Source organism: Neophocaena asiaeorientalis, unplaced genomic scaffold, assembly GCF_003031525.2.
Source record: "Neophocaena asiaeorientalis asiaeorientalis breed wild unplaced genomic scaffold, Neophocaena_asiaeorientalis_V1.1 scaffold202, whole genome shotgun sequence".
Classification (NCBI taxonomy): domain Eukaryota; kingdom Metazoa; phylum Chordata; class Mammalia; order Artiodactyla; family Phocoenidae; genus Neophocaena; species Neophocaena asiaeorientalis.
Window position 1 is genome coordinate 1,622,613 of NW_020172627.1, and position 18,898 is coordinate 1,641,510.

General features: G+C 43.7%; 1 protein-coding gene across 1 annotated transcript; it reads left to right on the forward strand.

Annotated features, from left to right (window-relative positions):
* The first annotated feature begins 8,333 nt into the window (after positions 1-8,333).
* Positions 8,334-17,549, forward strand: CUNH10orf53 (chromosome unknown C10orf53 homolog). The gene is given in 3 exon segments (XM_024739034.1): positions 8,334-8,430; positions 16,712-16,831; positions 17,485-17,549. Coding segments are annotated over 3 exon segments (282 nt in total).
* The last annotated feature ends 1,349 nt before the right edge of the window (positions 17,550-18,898 follow it).

The window sequence follows — 18,898 nt, forward strand, 5'->3', positions numbered from 1 at the left end:
CCCACCTCCCCGACATACACACACACACACACACACACACACACACACACACACACACACACACACACACAGAGCACAAGTTAATTTAAAATATAATGATCTGGGCCTGCAGACACATTTCTCCTTTTGCCTCCCAGAAGCAGCCTTCCAGTGAGTTCAGAAAATCTGGTCCGGCTAGTCTAAAAGGGAAAAGAAATGGTCCACCATTGCCCTGGAGTAGCTGCTGCTCCCTGCTTTCCCCGGGGACGTGGCAGGGACCACTTCCCCAGGGATCCTGCCACTTGCATTTTTTCTGGTTGCATTCCCACCCGCCTTCACAAGAAACATGCCCTGATAGGTGATCTGTCTCTTAGAGGAGAGAGGGATGCTTAGGGGGTTTTCTGCTGCTGTTGTTTATTTGTTTTGTTCTGTTCATTCTTGAGAGGCTTTTAAGAAAACCACTGTGACGTTAATTTCAGATCTCAGCAGCCTAAGCAGGGCACCCTTGGACAGCTGGGCTCCTTTATGTGGAGGATGTTATCTAGGGATTCTGCCTAAAAACTCGTGTGGAGGAGCCCAGAGCAGGGCTCTCCACTGGCCTGGGGGCTGAGGGCACAGCTGGCAGAGAGCGGGGTTGGGAGAAGGGAATGGCCACATGAAGAGCCAGCCCTGACAGAGGGGCAGACAGTCCACAGAGCCGAGGTGAGATTGTCTGGGGAGGCTGTGATCGTGGAGGAGATGTGAGAGGCACTTTCTGCTGGGGCATATTTTTATGGGAAAGCAACCAGAAAAATCAAAACTGCAAAAAGCTGAGGCAGCCTGCCTCTGTCCAGAGGAGGTGCAGAACTGGGCTCCCATCACACTGAGTTCTGCCATGCTCCCTGCGGGGTTTTCTGGAAAAGCCTCCCTGCCCCTGCCCATCCTGCTCTGTATCACTCTGAGTCCTCCACACTGGCCCAGGGACCCTGCATGTGTCCCTTCTTCAGACCACTGCACCACCTCTCTGCACTTTGGCCTGTATAGAAGCCGGCAGGGCTGAGATGGGATGGGCATTTTAACTTTGTAACACAAACAGCCCAATGTAGTGAATTCCTTAAACCCCTGGTTTTAGATTGCAGATTTCTATTGGATGATCTGGGAGATTCTGGCACTGCCCTTCAAAATTATTGGTCTATAGGTCCATGCTCCTTCCCTCACACGTCCACCTTCCTGCTCCCCCTGGAAAGGTGCAGCCCAAGAGTTCTGGGAATGTTTGGGGAACTGCTGTCCACCTGCTGTAGGTTGACCCAAAGCCACTTATCTGTTCTCATCAAATGACCACAGTGAAGATCCGAGTTCTCTTCTGGTTTCTCTCCATGGATTTCTGGGTAGGCAGAGAACTCTGGTTTGGGGATCAGGCAGCCCCACTGACCTTGGCCAAGAAACTTAAAAGCCCAGAGACTCAATTGCCTCCATCATCAAATGGGGAAAAGAGTGTCCCGGCCTTGTGAGGTTGTCAGGATTGTATATCACGTGCGTAAAGGGCTTTCCACAAGCAGGTGGGCACTGGTGCCTGCTGTCAGGATGATGTTACCCCAGCAGGCATTGTTCAAGTGATGTTTGTTTCAACCTTTCTACACTGATTTGACAGAAACAAACTCACATCTGACATTCTCTGAGCATAGGGAAAGGAACCTGTCTCTGTATATTCAGATATCAACCATGTGTGGATGGCAGACATTTGGCTGGAGGGAACACCTCCTCCCTCTGAGGAAGGGGCTGGAAGCTGGTCTTCCCCCTCCAAGAACTGGTGGGGGCGCTGAGCCTTTATGTCAAGGCAATGCTGAGCCATGGCCATGGGCATCTCTGTGGGGATCCTGGTAAAGGAGACTGTTCCAAGCGTCCCCAAAGGGATGGAAAATGAAACTTGGAGACAGACATTTGGGGGACAGTGATGCATAAGAAAAATGTATGTGGCCACCTTACAATATTGCTAAGTTTCCAAAATATATAAAGTTGATATTTGAGTTCTATTTTTATAAAATAGTTCTAGATTTATGGCGATATGTACATGTGTATTTATAGCCTTTCAATTTTAGGTTACAGTTTTGTGCTCTAAAGAAATATATGTATGACTAAAGAACTAAAGCACTATATTCAAATTATTTAAAGACTGTAAGTCTGTATTCAATAAAATGTAATGCCAAGAAAGATGGTGTTGGCTATTGTTTCTACCCAGAAATGCTATAAAAATTCTGTAGTAAATTCTGTGAGCTGGGTCAACAATTCATTCGCCTCTGAGGTCTGACAGCAGCAGTGGCAGACGTCTAAAAGACAGGGGTTGGGAGAGAAAAGGGGGGAAGGAACTTAGTCTCTCCTAGTGTGTGGCATGCCACCACGGGGTGGGGGTGAGGGTCAGAGAGGCTTCATGGGATGTTTGTGATCAGGTTGGCAGAAACCTGGGTGTAGAGTTGAGTGTTTCCACTCAAGCCTGCACGAACATGCATAAGCAGAATGAAGTGGAGGGGAAAGCATCAGGCTCAGAGGCGGGATGCCTAAACTGGAGCCCCAGGTCTATCTCTAGCTTGCTGTTAGAGACAGAGTGACTTTGGGGATGTCACTTTCACCTCTCTAGCCCTCAGTTCCCTCACCTGTAAAATGGGGATGTTGATATCAGCACTACCCATTTCCAGGGTTGTAGCAAGATGACAGAAGATGGTCACTGTTCAAAAACTTAGAAGTGATGTAAAAACTTAACATCCTTACTGCAGGCTCACAGGTACATGTGCACACAGGTTCCTGCACCCTGCACAGGTATATTCCCAGCTGCAACATCCCCTCCACAGCCCCAAGGATCCACAGAACCAGACCTGAGTTTCCTTCAGATAGAAGCCCAAATCGAACCTTAAAGTGTATGAATTTGTGTGACTGGGATGCAGAAAAGCATTATCCAAAAAGACAATGGCTAAGAATATTCCGGGAGCAATGGGGAGGATAGGAAGGAACAGGAGGAAAGTAATCTGGGTTTGCTCTTATTGATCACATATATCACACGTGGCCCCAAAATAACAAGATATAGGCGACAGAGAAGAGTACCAACAGGCAAGCCAACCCCCAAAATGCAAAATAATGCCACCCCCTCCTTGTTGTCTCTGAAGGTCCTGAGAGGTAGCCATTGGTACATTCAGGTAAAATGTAAGGAGGGGTCCTTCCTAGGTTCACAAGGGCAACCACGAGTTTCCAAATTACTCCTAAGCAGTTCTTCTTGGGGGTAGAGAGAGAACCAGTACCTTGGTTTCCCTTTATAAATTCAGGCAGTCTCCCTGCTTTTATGTTTCTCTGAGTTTTCTTTCCAAAGAGGCCTCTTGAGTCTGCAGGATGAATAGTATGGCATCTGGGGGAAAAGCTGGCCTCACCTTTCTCAAAGCCCTGTTCTCCCTCATTCCCTAAGGACCAGCTCTCTCCTTGTTCTTTTCTTACTGCTTCTTCCACCTCCTTGTGGGATTTCACTTTCTATTTCTGTTCCTTTTATATCGTTGGACCCCAGGATTCTGTCCTTGGTCTCCATTTCTTATATTTAAGGAGCCTGCAAAATGGCAGGCTGAGCTGGTACAGAAGGGCCCCTTCTGCCTATAAAAACATACACACAAAGAGGAAGGAAATTTTAAACATAGAGTCAAGTTCAAAAGAAAGAAAATAAATCCCCACATTCCAGAAAAAAAAGGCTGTTCAAAACAGAGCAGTGAGTGGGAGCTAAAGGTATGTCGGACCAGACACAGACTCCAGTGGTTGACAGTGGGCTTTTCCACCCCTGCAAGTTGACAGGACGTAACCTCAGCCCAGCCAAGGTGGGAGATACAGCTAAACACCCCTCACAAAACAGGAACCTCAGAGGGGTGTCCCAACACTTTTCTAAAAAGGACTAGAAACACTCTCCCCATCAGCCCAGGGGAGCATTAAGGAACCAGGCCATTCACTCAGGGCTGCAGATGGTGGAAAAAAGACATCCATGAGAAATCTAATTATAAGCTTATGCCACATGTGGATGTAGAATCTGAATGTATACACCTTATCTGTAAAGCGGGAATTCCAAGCCAATAATTTATTTAAATTGCCTGGGTTAGTAAGATCCGAAGGGCCTCAGCAGAATCAAGTATAAAACCACTCTCCACAACCCTGGACACACCAAACCCCCAGGGGGAAAACACTCCATTAAAAATGAGCTCACAGTCAAAAAATACAAACAGCACAAGAGATGGCTCACAGGACGGAAAGCAGCGGATAAAAGAAACAGGTGAATAATATCACAAAGGCTGGAGAAAAGAGATGACTCAAAGAGAAGCCATGAAATAGATGTGTTTAACATTATAAAAAAATAAAAGTACAGGAGAGATACATATAGAAGTTCACAAAGGAGAGATTAGATACAGTGGGGGGAAAGTACTATTCAAAGAGAAAATGGCTAAGAATATTACAAAATCCAGAAAACATACCATTCTAAAACTCATGGTCAAAAAAGAGATAATAATGGAAATTTTAAAATACTTAGAGCAGGATGATAATAAAGATACTTCATATCAAAACCTCTGGGATACAGCAAAAGCGATGCTTTGAGGGAAATTTATACTTACATCAGAAAAGAGGAAAGACTCAAGATTGATGAGCTAAGTGTAACTTTAAAAGTAAGTAAAGAGGACCAAACAATAGACTCAAAGAAAGCAGAAGGAACAGTAAACTCAAAGAAAGTAATAAAGATAAAAACAGCTCTCAGTGAAAGAGAAAGCAAAAAACAATAGAGAAGCTAAATAAAGAAAAAGTTGATTCTTTGAAAAGACTAACAAAATAGACAAGTCTCTGGTAAAACCAATAAAATAAAAAGAGAAGGTCAGAAATAAATAATAATATGAATAAAAAGCTGACATAACTACAATAAAGTAGATGATAAAAGGATAACAAAAACACATCAACCACTTTATGGCAATACATTTAAAAACAGGTTAAAAACAGAAAAATTCTTAGAAAAATATAATTGACTAAAACTGATGTAAGAAGAAATAAAATTTCTGGATAGTCTTATAAATCTTAAACCAAAGTGATAATTTAAAGTCTTCCCACTCGGGGGAAGAAAGGGGGGTGTCAAGAACATTAAATTTTATAGACATGTTCTACCAAACATTCTAAGAAGTACTCATTTCAGTTGTATACAAAATAAATAAAGGGATATTCCCTCTTCTTCTATACTCCCTTATTTATTCTCTGAAGCCAGTGTGACTTTAATATCCAAACCAGACTAGGACGTACAAAGAAAAACTACAGGCCCGGGCTTCCCTGGTGGCGCAGTGGTTGAGAGTCCGCCTGCCGATGCAGGGGACACGGGTTCGTGCCCCGGTCCGGGAAGATCCCACATGCCGCGGAGCGGCTGGGCCCGTGAGCCATGGCCGCTGAGCCTGCGCGTCCGGAGCCTGTGCTCCGCAACGGGAGAGGCCACAGCAGTGAGAGGTCCACGTACCGAAAAAAAAAAAAAAAGAAACTACAGGCCCATTTAACTCATGCATATATATCCAAAAATCCTAAATGAAATACTAGCAAACAAATTCTAACAGAATATAAAAGAAATAATACACCCATGATCAATTCAGGTTTATCTAAGAATGCAAAGGATTTTAATATTAGAAGATATCTAAATGTCATTTACTCATCAACAGCCTAAAGAATAAAAATAATAGGATCATTCTAATCATTAAAATCACTAAAATACATTCAAAAAATTCAACAGTCATTCATAATTTTAAAAAACTCATAGTAAAATGGAATTAGAAAAGAACTTAGCTTGACAAAAATCTACAAAAACATACAATATACATCATCCTAAACAGGTAAATGTTGGAAATGTTTTCTATCCTTTAAAATCAGGGTAAGGGGACTTCCCTGGCGGTCCAGTGGTTAAGAATCTGCCTTCCAATGCAGGGGACCCGGATTCAATCCCTGGTCGGGGAACTGAGATCCCACATGTGTAGGGCAACTAAGCCCATGCACTCTAGAGCCCGCGCGCCACAACTAGAGAGAAGCCCGCGTGCCGCAGCTAAGACCCAACGCAGCCAAAAATAAATAAATAAATATTTAAAAAATAAAACTAAAATAAAATCAGGGCAAGGAGATGATAGGCAGTATTATCATTTCTATTCTTCATTCCACTAGAGGTTCTAGCCTGTCCAATAAGAAGGAAAAAAGAAAGGCTTACTCAAGTAAATAAAATTATCATTGTAGACAATATGATTGTCTACATAGAAAACTCAAAAGAATCTACAATTAATAGAACTCATAAGAAACGGTCAAGGTAGCTTATATAAAATCAATATATAAAAGTCATCTTCATTTTACACAGCAATAAAATCACAGTGTGAAATACACAACTTACAATAGAAACTTGCAATAAATTTAACAAAAGACATGCAGAGCCATGCACAGATAATAATAAACTATACTTAAAGACATTGAAGAAGATCTAAATGAAGGAGAGGTATTTCAATATAATAGGAAGGCATCAGAAAGATTCAGTTTTCCCCAAATCGATTTCTAGATTCAATGCAACTCCGGCGAAATTCTCAATGGGTGAACTTCTGTTTCTGTTAACGGTAGAGTAGTTTAATTCAGACTATGCTTCCTACGTAAGACATCTTTAAAAATCTGTCACATATGTTTTTTTAAATCTTCTTGAAAATCAAGAAAAGAGCTAACTGGATTAAGATCAGGAAGAGGATGAGAGTAAGCATAGCACTAGAGATACTTTTTCTCTGGAACTATCTAGTGATATTGAATAGGCAACCTAGAAGATGAGATGCAATTTGGAGTTTGCAGAGTTAGGCTTAACAAAAATTGGAGTCTAACATCACCAAGGGGGGGAAGCCTGGTAATCTACAATCCTCATTGGGCTAGGATCCAAAAAGACTGCACCACAGAAATGAGGAAAAAATATAAATAAACCAACCTCCACATGGACTGCAGCCCCGTTTCAGGCCATCTGGATGGCTCAGAAAATCTCAAGTCCTGAAATTGTATTAAGATGATCCTGGGTTGCTGGTGCCACCAGGACCTGGCAAGAAGTGAAAAATAAAGTCATCTATAGAGGGAAATAACATCTTTCTTGGCCTCAACTTATTTCTACAAATAATTTTTCTAGTACAATGTCCAGTACACAATTAAAGGAAACCAAGCACTCTAGGAGACAAGACAAAATGACAGAAACTAGCAGAAATAACAACAGAAACAGACACATGGGGTCTCTAGAGAATGGAATCCCCAAACACAGACTATAAAACAAGTATTTTTACTATGATCAAGAAGATAAAACCAAACTGAAAAACTTGGCAAGAAACTGAACTCTATGAAAAGTGGCACAGCAAATTTGAAAAGGGACCAAACTAAAATTCTTGAATTGAAAAATAAATAACTGAAATAACCAGATTAATGGTTTTGATAGTATTTAAGACACAACTGCAGAAAAATTAGTAAAATGGATTACAGGTAAAAATGAATAAATGAATCAATCAATCAATCCATGAATACACACATACACACAATCCCAAAAGAAGCACGGAAGAAAGAAAGAGAGAAAAACACAGGAGAAAAGAGACTGTGCGAAGAATACAGCAGGAATACAGTGAGAACACATTGAGAAGGTCTTACATACATTTAACTGGAGTCCCTGAAAAGTGAGAAAATGGGACATTAGCAATATGTGAAGAGATAATGGCTCAGAATTTTCCGAAAACAGGTGAAGGATTTAAATTCAAAGTTTTAAGAGCCCCAACAAACCCCAGGCAAGATCAATAAAAAGACATCTATGCAAACCTGACAAAGGTTTCCAATCCATGCTACACGCCTGACTTGCCTGGGAAGGTTACTTGGCACCTCTGACGCTCAGTTTTGTAAATACAAATTACAGCCTATTTCATAGAAACGGTAAAATGATTAAACGAGATAACATGGAAGGTGCTTAGCTTGTCGCCTGACACATACTTTCTGTAACTAGCTGTAAACGATGGCTATTGTTGTTGTTTATCATTAACACTTGCCGTGCCAAGTTGAAATTCCGTGTTTACCGGGCTGCGCCGGTGACGAGAGCAAGTGGCCTTTTTGCACCCCAGCACAGGGCACACAGTAGTTGGTGCAGGCATTCAAGAAGGGAGACTCCTCACCCCCAGTCCCTACGCCAGGCACTTGGCAGAGGACTTGGGGTGCAGGGGATCTTCGAGCTCCACGCCCACCCTTCATGGCCCTGCCCATCCATGCACGACCACGCCCATTCCCAAGGGCCTGAAAAGCAGTTGCCTAGCAGCGTGTATTGCCCCGTAACCCCGGCAGGAGGCCCGGCCATGCCCAGGAACGCGTTGGTCATCATGCCCTAGGGGCCGTACAGCTCAGTCGGCCTGTCAGTGAAGCACCGCACCTACCGCTTGGAGGGCCTGCTAGGTAGGCAGCTGAGCGCCAAAGGGCCACCCAGCTGAGTGCGCCCAGGTACACCCCAGCCTCTGAGCACCTGTGCAGGCTGTGCCCTCTGCCTAGACTTCCTTCATTCCTCAGACCTAGACCGAGTGCCACTTCCTCTGGAAAGTCGGCCCTAAGCCCCACAGCTGCAGGATGTTTTAGCATCTTCCTCTGGCTTCTGCTGCCTCAATATTAGAGCAGGAAGAAACATACACTGTGAGCCCACTGGGTGCTGGGTAGTAAATGCAAATTACCTGGATAGAAAATATTACATACCCTGCTTTACACATTGGGAAACTGAGAAGCAGGAACATTAAGTGACTTTTCCAAGGTACGTGGCTGAAAAATGGCAGAGAGTCTGTCCCTTGATCATCCATTCATGCAGCAAACCTTCACCGAGCAAGTAATATGTGTTGGACACTCTTCCAGGTACAGGGGACACACTGGTGGACATGATACGTGTCCTTGAAGTGACTGTGTCATTGTTAACTGCTAACTGACAGCTGTGCCAAGGCTCTGACACAGGTGCGTAATCATAGTGGGACCTGCCACTGGCCATAACTGAGGGGAGAGGACAGAGATCTGGAAAGGTTTACTTGCCTGAATTACATCTGAGTTGAGCTTTAAAGAATGAGGAGAAGCTAACCAGGTAAAGGAAGAAAGAGCATTCCAGGTAGGGGGACTAATATCTGCAAAGGCTGGAAGCATGAACAAATGACCTGTGTATTTGTTGAACTGATGGGAAGATGAGGCTAGAGAGGTGGACAGGGGCCAGATCCTGCAGGGCTGTGTAGTATTAGGCAGGGGAAAGAAACTGTGGCTGCTGTGAGTAGAACAGATTAGAGGGGGCCAAGAATGGAAGCAGGGAGACAAGGGACGGTTGTGGTGGTCCAGGGGAGAGATGATAGTAGCTTTGACCAGGACAGCCTTAGAGAGGTGGTGGATTAAAGTAAAAGTAACAGTACTCCCTAAGAGGATGGAGATGGGAGGCGAGGTTCAGGGGGCTGTGCTCCAGATCCAGTCAGTGTCTGGCTAGAAAACCCTAGAGTTTACAAAAACACTGTTTGAACTAATAAAAAAAATCAGCACAGTTTAACTATACAAAATCAACACACAGGACTTCCCTGGTGGCGCAGTGGTTAAGAATCCGTCTGCCAATGCAGGGGACACGGGTTCAAGCCCTGGTCTGGGAAGATCCCACATGCTGCGGAGCAACTAAGCCGTGCACGACAACTACTGAGCCTGCGTGCCTACAGCCCGTGCTCCACAACAAAGAGTAGCCCCCGCTCGCCACAACTAAAGCCCATGCACAGCAACAAGACCCAATGCAGCCAAAAAGTAACTAATTAATTTAAAAATATCAACACACAAAAATCAATTGTAATTCTGTAACTAACAATGAACCATCTCAAAAGGAAATTAACAATTCCATTTACAATAGCATCTAAAAGAACAAAACACATATGAACAGATCTAACCAAGGAGGTGCAAATCTTATACACTGAAAACTACAAAAATTGCTAAAAGAAATCAAAGAAAACCTAAGTAAATGGAAAAATATACCATGTGCATGGATTGAAAGAGTTAATATTGTTAAGATGACAATACTTCCCAAAGCAGTATACAGATTCAATGCAATTCCTATCAAAATCTCAATGGTGGTGTTTTTGCAGAAATGGAAAAACTCATCCTAAAATTCATAGGTAATTTCAAGGGACTGAGACTAGCCCAAACAATCTCAAGAAAGAACAAAGTTGGAGGTATCACACTTGCTGATTTCATAACTTACTCAAAGTTATAGTAATCAAAATAGTGTGGTACTGTCATAAGGATAAGTATATAGACCAATGGAATAGAATCGAGAGTCTAGAAGTAAACCATCACCTTTACAGTCAATTGACTTTTGTCGTGAGAGTCAGGACTACTCAATGCGTAAAGAACATTCTCTTTAACAATTTGTACTGGGGAAAGTGGATATGTACATGAATATCTTTTGAATGAAGTTAGACCCTTATACCATATATAAAAATTAACTCGAAATTGATCAGAGGTCTAAATTTAGAAACTAAAAAACTCTTAGAAGGAAACATAGGGGCAATTCTGAATGACCTTAGATTTGGCCAGTATGTCTTGAACACCAAAAGCATAGGCAACAAAACAAAAAACAGAACAATTGAAATTCATTACAGTTAAAAACTTTTGTGCATCGAAGGACACTACTAAAAAAGTGAAAAGACAATCTATAGAATGGGAGAAAAGATTTGCAAATCATATATCTGCAGTCAGGACCTCTCACTGTCATTGGGAAGCTTAATAGGCAGCTCAGACCAATATGTCCAAAATATCTAAACCAGACTCCTAATACTCACCAGTCCCTCCTGCATTTTTTCCATCTCGGTTCATAGCAGTGCCATTCTTTCACTTACTCAAGCCAAAAACCTTGCAGGCATCTTTCTCTACTCTCTTTCCCTCACACTCCCCATCTAGTCTAGCAGCACATTCTGTTGGCTCTATCTTCAAATATCCCGACAGAATTCAACCACGCCTTAACCTCCCTGCCACCACCCTCGGCCTCTTTGCCCAAGCCACCGTCAGTCATCTCTTGCCTGGATCACCGCCCTGGCTTCCTCAGTGAGCCCCCTGCGACCACCTTGTCCCATGCAGTATGTTCTCAAAGCCGGGTGATGCCATTAAACCTGAGTCAGAGCATGGCCCTTGCCTCCGAGAACATTCTGGTTGCTCCTACAGTGGCCTGCCAGGCTCCTGATGACTTCCCTGACCTCATCTCCCCCTGTTGCTACTTAACCTCTCGGAACAGGGCTCGAACCCATGTCCCCTGCATTGGCAGGCAGATTCTTAACCAATGTGCCACCAGGGAAGTCCCTGGTCTTTTCTCTTTACTCTCTCAGCCTTCAGGTCTTTCTCAAAAGTCACCTTCACAGACAGGTCTTCCTTGAGCATCTCCATTGACAATGTCGACACTTCCCTCAGCCTCCCTCTTCCTTATCTCCCTTCCCTCCTCTTTTATTTCTTCCTAGCGCTCATTAGTACCCAACATAACATATATTTCACCTATTTCTCTTGTTATCCTTCTCTCCTACCGGGATGAATGCTTCAGGGGCTCCGGGATTCTTGTCTGTTCTGTTCTCTGCTCTGTCCCAGAGTCTGGAACTGTGCCTGGCATATCTGAAGGACTGATAAATACTAGTTAAAATGAACCTGCGTGGAGCGAACGCTGGAACCACAGAAGGTGAGACTGGAAGAAGCAAGGAAAGTCAGAACCAGGCAGACCACAGGACACGGGCAGTGGTCCCTCTGAGGGCTGCAACGGTAGGAGAGAACCTGGAGGTACAGAAGACAAGTGAGATGAGGATTTCAAGACGAAAATAGCTAATAGGCACCAAACTGTTAGCAGGAGTTATCTCTAGAAAAAGATAAATCCATGGTTGATGAAGGACATAGAGTGTTCCCAAAGACCTGTGATGGGAGGGGAAGTTGGCACAGTAACTTTGGGGGACAACCTGGCAGTGTCTTAAAATTTAACTGTATACTGTAGAATCCAGCTACTCCATTTCTCAGTTTCATAAATATATAAAAACTCGCACATGTACATGGAAACATGCCCATGAAGATTTTCTGCATTCCTTGGTCATCTTGAAAAATTGGAAACGACCGGAGAAAGGAATGACTGGATATATTGCAGTACATCTGTCACATGAAACGCAACACGGCAGATCTGTGTGTACTGATGGGGCTGGATTGCCACAGCCATTGTTTTAAAGGAATAAAGCATATTCCGGAATTTTATGCACACTATGATCTCACTTCCACTGAAAAGGACAAAAGGAGGGGGAGGGGAAGAATTATAGGCGATTTTTAAATCTGTGTCCTTTACTTTTCTGTAATTTTTAAGGTTTTTAAGAACTCATCAGTCTGCATTACATTTATAATCTGATAAAGTTTTAGAGTTTAAAATATGTTTTTACCAGCACAAGTGTTTTAAGAAGCAAGAAAGGAGATAGGTCAGCGCATGAATCTGCTGGAAGGGTGGGGGAGACCTGGGTGAGCCACTGAATGTGCTAATGGGTCTTCGCCTCTGACGATGCAAGTTCAGGAGAAGGTGGGCAGAGGCTCCAACTGCAGGAGGTAAAGGAGTGGTAGACATGAGGAAATAAAGAGCCCAGGCAGCTCTTCCCACAGTAGGGGAGGGGAAGGCGTATTTTAAGAGGATCAAGGGGAGAATTTTTATGATTGAAGGAGACTTGAGTATTGCAAGGTATCAGCAGGTGGTTGATTTTTAAAGTTAGCTTTGTATATCCCTGAATGGTAGTTCATATAATACTGGCAGCCAACATTTACTGAGGGCTGGTGACAAATGCTGGGGTGTTAACAGAAGCAAAGCAGGGAGCATCTGCTCCCCTTTCTCTGTTCAACACTCCCCCCATCATTTTAGACCCAACTAACATCACACCAAGCACAGAGTGGTGCATTTGCAGGCTCTCATTTGTAAAATCTGCCTCTGAGTTCTGTGCATTTCTTTAAAAATCATAGCCCTTTTATCATTTCCCGAAACCCTGCTGGCTTTGGAAATATGCCTGATCTCTCCTGAATTTACCATGCCTTAAGCAATCTGAAACGTTTATTTCTTTCTTTATTACCCATGAATTATAATAGCTTAGCAAAAATGTCCTGACTATGGCCTCAATACTGATGAAATTAAACTAACTAACGCTTAACAAGAAGTGTTAATTTCCCTCGCCATGGTTGTGCCTTGCCTGCTGTACTTAAGTCTGCCAAATGACCTGCTAAAAAGGAAAAGACTCATAAGAATAGAATCCATCCTTACTCAGCTGAGTTGCCCTGTGTACCATCCTCCTGTCCCTAGCTATGCATTAGCTACACACGTTAATAGTCATTGGCTTTGCATCTGTGCCGAGCAGAGGAGGGGGAGATGCCTGTCTGTTTGCCTTGACTTCCTAACCAGGAACATGTAAATCATTTGCAGGTGACACACAATTCCACCAGTACTGAGAAGAGGGAGGCTTTTCCATAACCCTCCAGTTCACCCAGATCCCCCTTGAAGAATGAGATGCCACTTCAAAGAGTCAGGTTTTCTGCGGGTGGCCTTACAGATTCTGGTTGATTTATGCTGGAGTTTAGCCACTGCCTTTGCAAAGACTTTGTTGCATGGAGTATATTTATCTGACCTTTCTTTGAATAGACAACCCATAGCAGCTCATAGGAAAAAAATGTGTCCTCCATATAGAGAGGTGGCATTTGGATGAGCTGCAGGAATTCTGGTGCTTCTCCGGGTTTGATCCCTTAAGCCTTCACTGGCCGCCCTGCATCTGGACTCAACACATCCTGGAGTGGTGAGAAGGGGACAGGCATCCTGAGGATGAGTAGATGAAGTAGTCTCAGAGGTGGCTTATCGCTTTAATAAGACTCAGATTTACGTCACTCAGGGTCCAAAAGAGTTGTTGGAGGTGCCCAGCGCCATTAGGAGCTTGTTTATTCAACAAGCTATATTAACAGCAAGCCCGGGGTAGGGGGAAGTGAAGGAGACACGGGGCTTTGTAAGGCAAAATGAGGACTGACATGCTCTGTTGAGGAGGATTTCTTCCTGTGGGACTTCATTTGCTCAGATGTTGAGGCATATTCCCATTTTTGTCACTGCCGCCACCTCCATAGGGTGGGTTATTCGGTGGATTAAACCCTATTTCTTAGGTAAACCTTGCCACGAAAGAGTGCTGTTCTCATAAAACAAACCCCAAATGCAGATGTTACATGAGGCTTGGTGAGATGTGCTCTGCAGGGAAAGGGCCATAGCAGGCTGTGGGGTACACACCTTCCCGGGTCTCCTTCTACAGAGCCCCTCCTCCCTTACACTCCTGGTCACAGGGACCGGCCCCAGGTGGAACCTGCACCCCTTCTCTCCAGAACCCCCAGGATTTAGAGAAGCTGGCATTATGTGTTATCAGAATAGAGGTAGCACCTTGCTCCCAGAGGTGGGGTGTAAGATGGGCATGGAGAAGCTGTTTTGTTCCTGATTTCTCCCAATCAAATTGAAGTACATGTCCCAGGAGCGTCTTCAGACAATGCAAAGTCAAGGTCATGGAGGCCAAATTGCCTCCTACCTACCAGCTTGCAGCTCTTCCCTCTCTGGCTATAACTCCCCTCTCCAGAGGGGGTGCTGCTGGGGAAGTATCTGATCCCCAGAAATCTCTGCCCACAAACTGCCTTCATGCCTCCCTGGACGATTCACTGGCCATTCCAAACCGGGTGGACTGCTTCATTTAAACAAGTCACTGGTCCAAACTGAGTGCCTTCCTCACAAGACACTTAAATAGGATACAATAACATAAATATGCCAAAGAAAAAGATGCCGGTGTTCCGTAGAGAGAGGTGTTAGCAGTCAGTCACAGGGACAATTAGGGCCACCACTGGGTACCCAAGGAGCACTATCTTGTTAATGGAGATCCTCGCTGAGCTGCTTTTTGAAGTTCCTTTCCAGAAGTGAAATTAAAATCACGCAATTAAAATGTTCACAGTTGGGGCTGGATGTTCTTGAACTGATTGAAAGAGAAGAAGTGGACACGGCAACATTTTGAAACAGCAATTGTCTCTGTAATTAAATGCAATTAACTGGCATAGCTGTTTGCTTTTCTCCATGTAGGACTGATTGAAATGCTAAGACTTAAAAAACATGCCCACCATCTGATTTCTCTTTCCATTCTAACCACAATTCTCACCAACGAATGAAGACTGCCAAAGGTGGTGATTTAGTGAACCAACCCTAACACTGAGGTTATAGGGTGAACATATCAGGAAACGTGGGGAGAAATGTGTTGGAGAAAACAGAGCTCCAGGCTGTTCCAGGCACATCATTTCTCCTAAACCCATATACCCTTGCATTTCCACAATAGAGAATAAATCTAACAATTTTCCCATAGCTGATCTCTAGGAAAGGAGCTGTTGAATGTAAGTAATAACCAAAATGCAGATTCCAAAGGAGAAAATAAAAATTTAGCCTGTTAGCTTTAAAAAAAATTTTTTTCCCTGATTTTTATAGAAAATCTAGAATATGCTAAAAGAATTTTTTTAAGTTTCTCATAATCTCACCACAGAGACATAATCACTGGATATTTTCTTTTTTCCTAATATATACACATTAATTGCACTGAATACATATTTTTATTGATTGACTGATTTAGGCTGCGCTGGGTCTTCATGGCTGTGCGCGGGCTTTCTCTAGCTGCAGTGAGCAAGGGCTACTCTTCATTGAGGTGCACTTGCTTCTCATTAAAGTGACTTCTCTTGTGGCAGAGCACGGGCTCTAGGAGCACAAGCTCAGTAGTTGTGGCGCGTGGGCTCTAGAGCGCACTGGCTTTGGTAGTTGTATCGCACGAGCTTAGTTGCTCCGCAGCACGTGGGATCTTCCCAGACCAGGGATCAAACCCGTGTCCCCTGCATTGGCAGGTGGATTCTTAACCACTGGGCCACCAGGGAAGTCCCTGAATACACATTTTAATATATATTATACATGCACCCTGATTTTTTGCTTATATTACAAATATTTTTCTTGCTATTAAAAATTTATAAACATTTTTGAAATGTCCAAATAAAATCTCATCATATGCATTTGCCACCATTTACTTGACCATCTTCTTATTATTGGGCATGTAAGTTATTCACAGTATTTTGCTATTATAATAGTACAGAAAGGATATCTTGTCGCAAAAGTCTGCCTTGTTGCAAAAGTCTGTATTTCTGATTTTTTCCTTAGGGAGCTTTCTTATAAGTGCAATTTCCTGGGCCAGAGATTAGAATCATTTTCTAATTCTAATTTTTGTGAGGCATTTGAGGCTTTTGGTATGGACTTCCAAACTGCCCTCCAGAAAGGTGACCAGTTTGTATTTCCATCATCAGGGTAAGACTTTACCTAATTCTGTATATCCCCTCCAACACTGAGCATCACCTCTATAAGAAAGGCTCAAAACTATTCCTAGAGAAAGCTCATATTTTCGCTGATCATATGGCTCTGGGGCAAATCACAACCAAAACCAAAATTTTTCAGGTCTCTGGCTGTGCTTCCCAGCAAAGGGGAGGACACATCGGGGCCAGTACCAGGTGGGCACCCACCAGGGATGTTGAGTTACAGCCATGAACAACTGGAGAGCAGACCAGTCGCTGCCATCCATGAAGACACCTGCATATCAGGTTCATCTGTCCCCGTGGCACCCACATCCTTCCCCATCTTTTCCAGCTGTGTTGGCTAAAGATGGACACCAGGCCATCCTAGAGAAGATAGAAGACTGGAATGTGGTGGAACTCGTGGTGAATGGAGAAGTTGTCTTCCACTGCAACATCAAAGACTTGGAGTTTGGTAAGCCCTTCCCACCAGCATTTTGCCTTCTCTGGGGCATTTCCATTTCTAGTTGAAGTGGTCGAAGTGTCCTGCCCATATTCAAATTGGGTTTCTTTCTGAGTTTTAAATTCTTACTCAAAGCCCCATGCTCTGTGGCACATGAATGAGCGCATCCTAAACCATACACAGTAAAGTGCTTGATGCTCTGGGCTTCTTCCCAGAACACTGGAAACAGAAGAGGGATGGAAAGAAAATGAAGTTTTAGCTCTAGATGTCAAATGGGACTGTGCAAATTTAGGGAGAATAGGTTGTTTAGTAGTTTTTCATTTTCATAATGTGTGTTTTATTATTATTTACCTTGAAAATGGTTTTTGTTCTGTTTGATCATTCTATCTAGGCTAGCTAAGACAATCAGAGTTGATATGCGGCAGTGTACGGCATCATCAGCTACGTTCTATGGATTTCTTTGCCTCAGAGAGCTTCTGGCTCAGCAGGCTGGCATCATGCATGCCTCAGTGTATGCTCAAGGTAAAAGCTTTCCCAATCCACTAATACTCTACAAAGGCTGGGACCTTTGGAAATGCTCTCCTAGTGGAAGCCGTATGTTTGTCTTATATGACATGACATTGTATATAAAGCTGGCTAAAAGAAAATTATACCTATTTCCCTAGGAGGCGATGGTAAACTAGACCCACGGTGCAAAGAGGCCAGGAGAGCTGTACTAAATGCCTACTGATCTCTTCATTGGAACAGGCATCTGAAGTCAGCAGAAGAGCAGGTGCCTCCCGCCATTCTGCAGTACAAGCAAAAGCGGCCATTCCGGGCCGTGGGTGCTGGGCTCAGGCAAGGCAACACACCCTGTCCTTCAGCCGGCACAGCCAGGTTTCTCACCTGGCTGCAAGGAAACGGGGCCCGCAAAAGTAATAAAACCACACCATTTGCAGCATCTCTCAGTCTCAACCCATAGGGAGAGCCCTGCAATATCAGGTACACATTGAGCTTGAAGGAAATAAAATGCAATCTAATAACACAGCGCCATCCCTTGCTAATAACGCAAAGTTGCCAGAAGCATCAGAGATTCCACTGTATAGCAGTGAAGAGCTAGGAAGAGGTAGAATTAAGGATAAGGCAGGAGGGGGATGGTGGGAGGGAGAATAGTGGGCTTTGAAAATCTGAACCAGAAGTTAATGTCAGTATTTGGAAACCTGCCTATTCCTACAGGTTTACTTCTTGCTCCCAATAGAATAATATTTATTTAACATTGTAATATATAATTACCTAACGACAAATCTTCATTTATTTTCTTTCAAATAAATCTTTATTTATTTTCCAGATCACAAGAAAATGATCTGCCTTCTTTTGCATTAGCCAATCCAACAGGCTGGTCTGAAGAGGGCCCGAAAGAGGCCGGGACAGAAGGGGAAAGTGGCTCCCTGTCTCACTTGGAGGAAAACACAGCCAGCGGAGTTTAAAAAGAGTTTTAGCTGTGGTCAGTGTCAACCTCAGCCATGTCAAAATGACATTCATTTTCTTTTCAGGATCTTTGCACCAAACTGTAGCATGCATTCTTAGCTGTAGAGTAAAGGAGAGGGGAGAAATGCAGATATTGATCTAATGATGCTAACCGTGAGTAAGCATGGTAAGAAGGCATCACAGAAGAAAGGTGGATTCCTTTACAGAAGACTCCAGGCGCCGTGTTGAAAGAGAAGGGCTTGCAGGGCCTGTGACAGGCAGCGGCTGGCTCTGGGTGCACAGCCCGCAGGGATGCAGGGCCACCCTGCTCCCTGCAGCCTCACTGCACCTGGGGAGCCATCCTTCCCTTTGCTCCAGGGAACCTCAAACCCCCCTGCGCCCCAGAACTGCAAAGGCATCTGGTGCTCCATGAAACCACTTGGCCAAGTTCTTTCCCACACGTGATGAAATAGGGGATAGAATTTTCATTTTCAGCCCAAGTTCCACTTTATCAGATTTCATTCAGAGATTATGAATCACTTAGGATGCTGGAAATATTTAATCATCTTTGCTGAGAACCTGAGGCTAAAAACAAATCTTCTTCCCGGTGTCTGGTGCTGGTTTTCACACGTT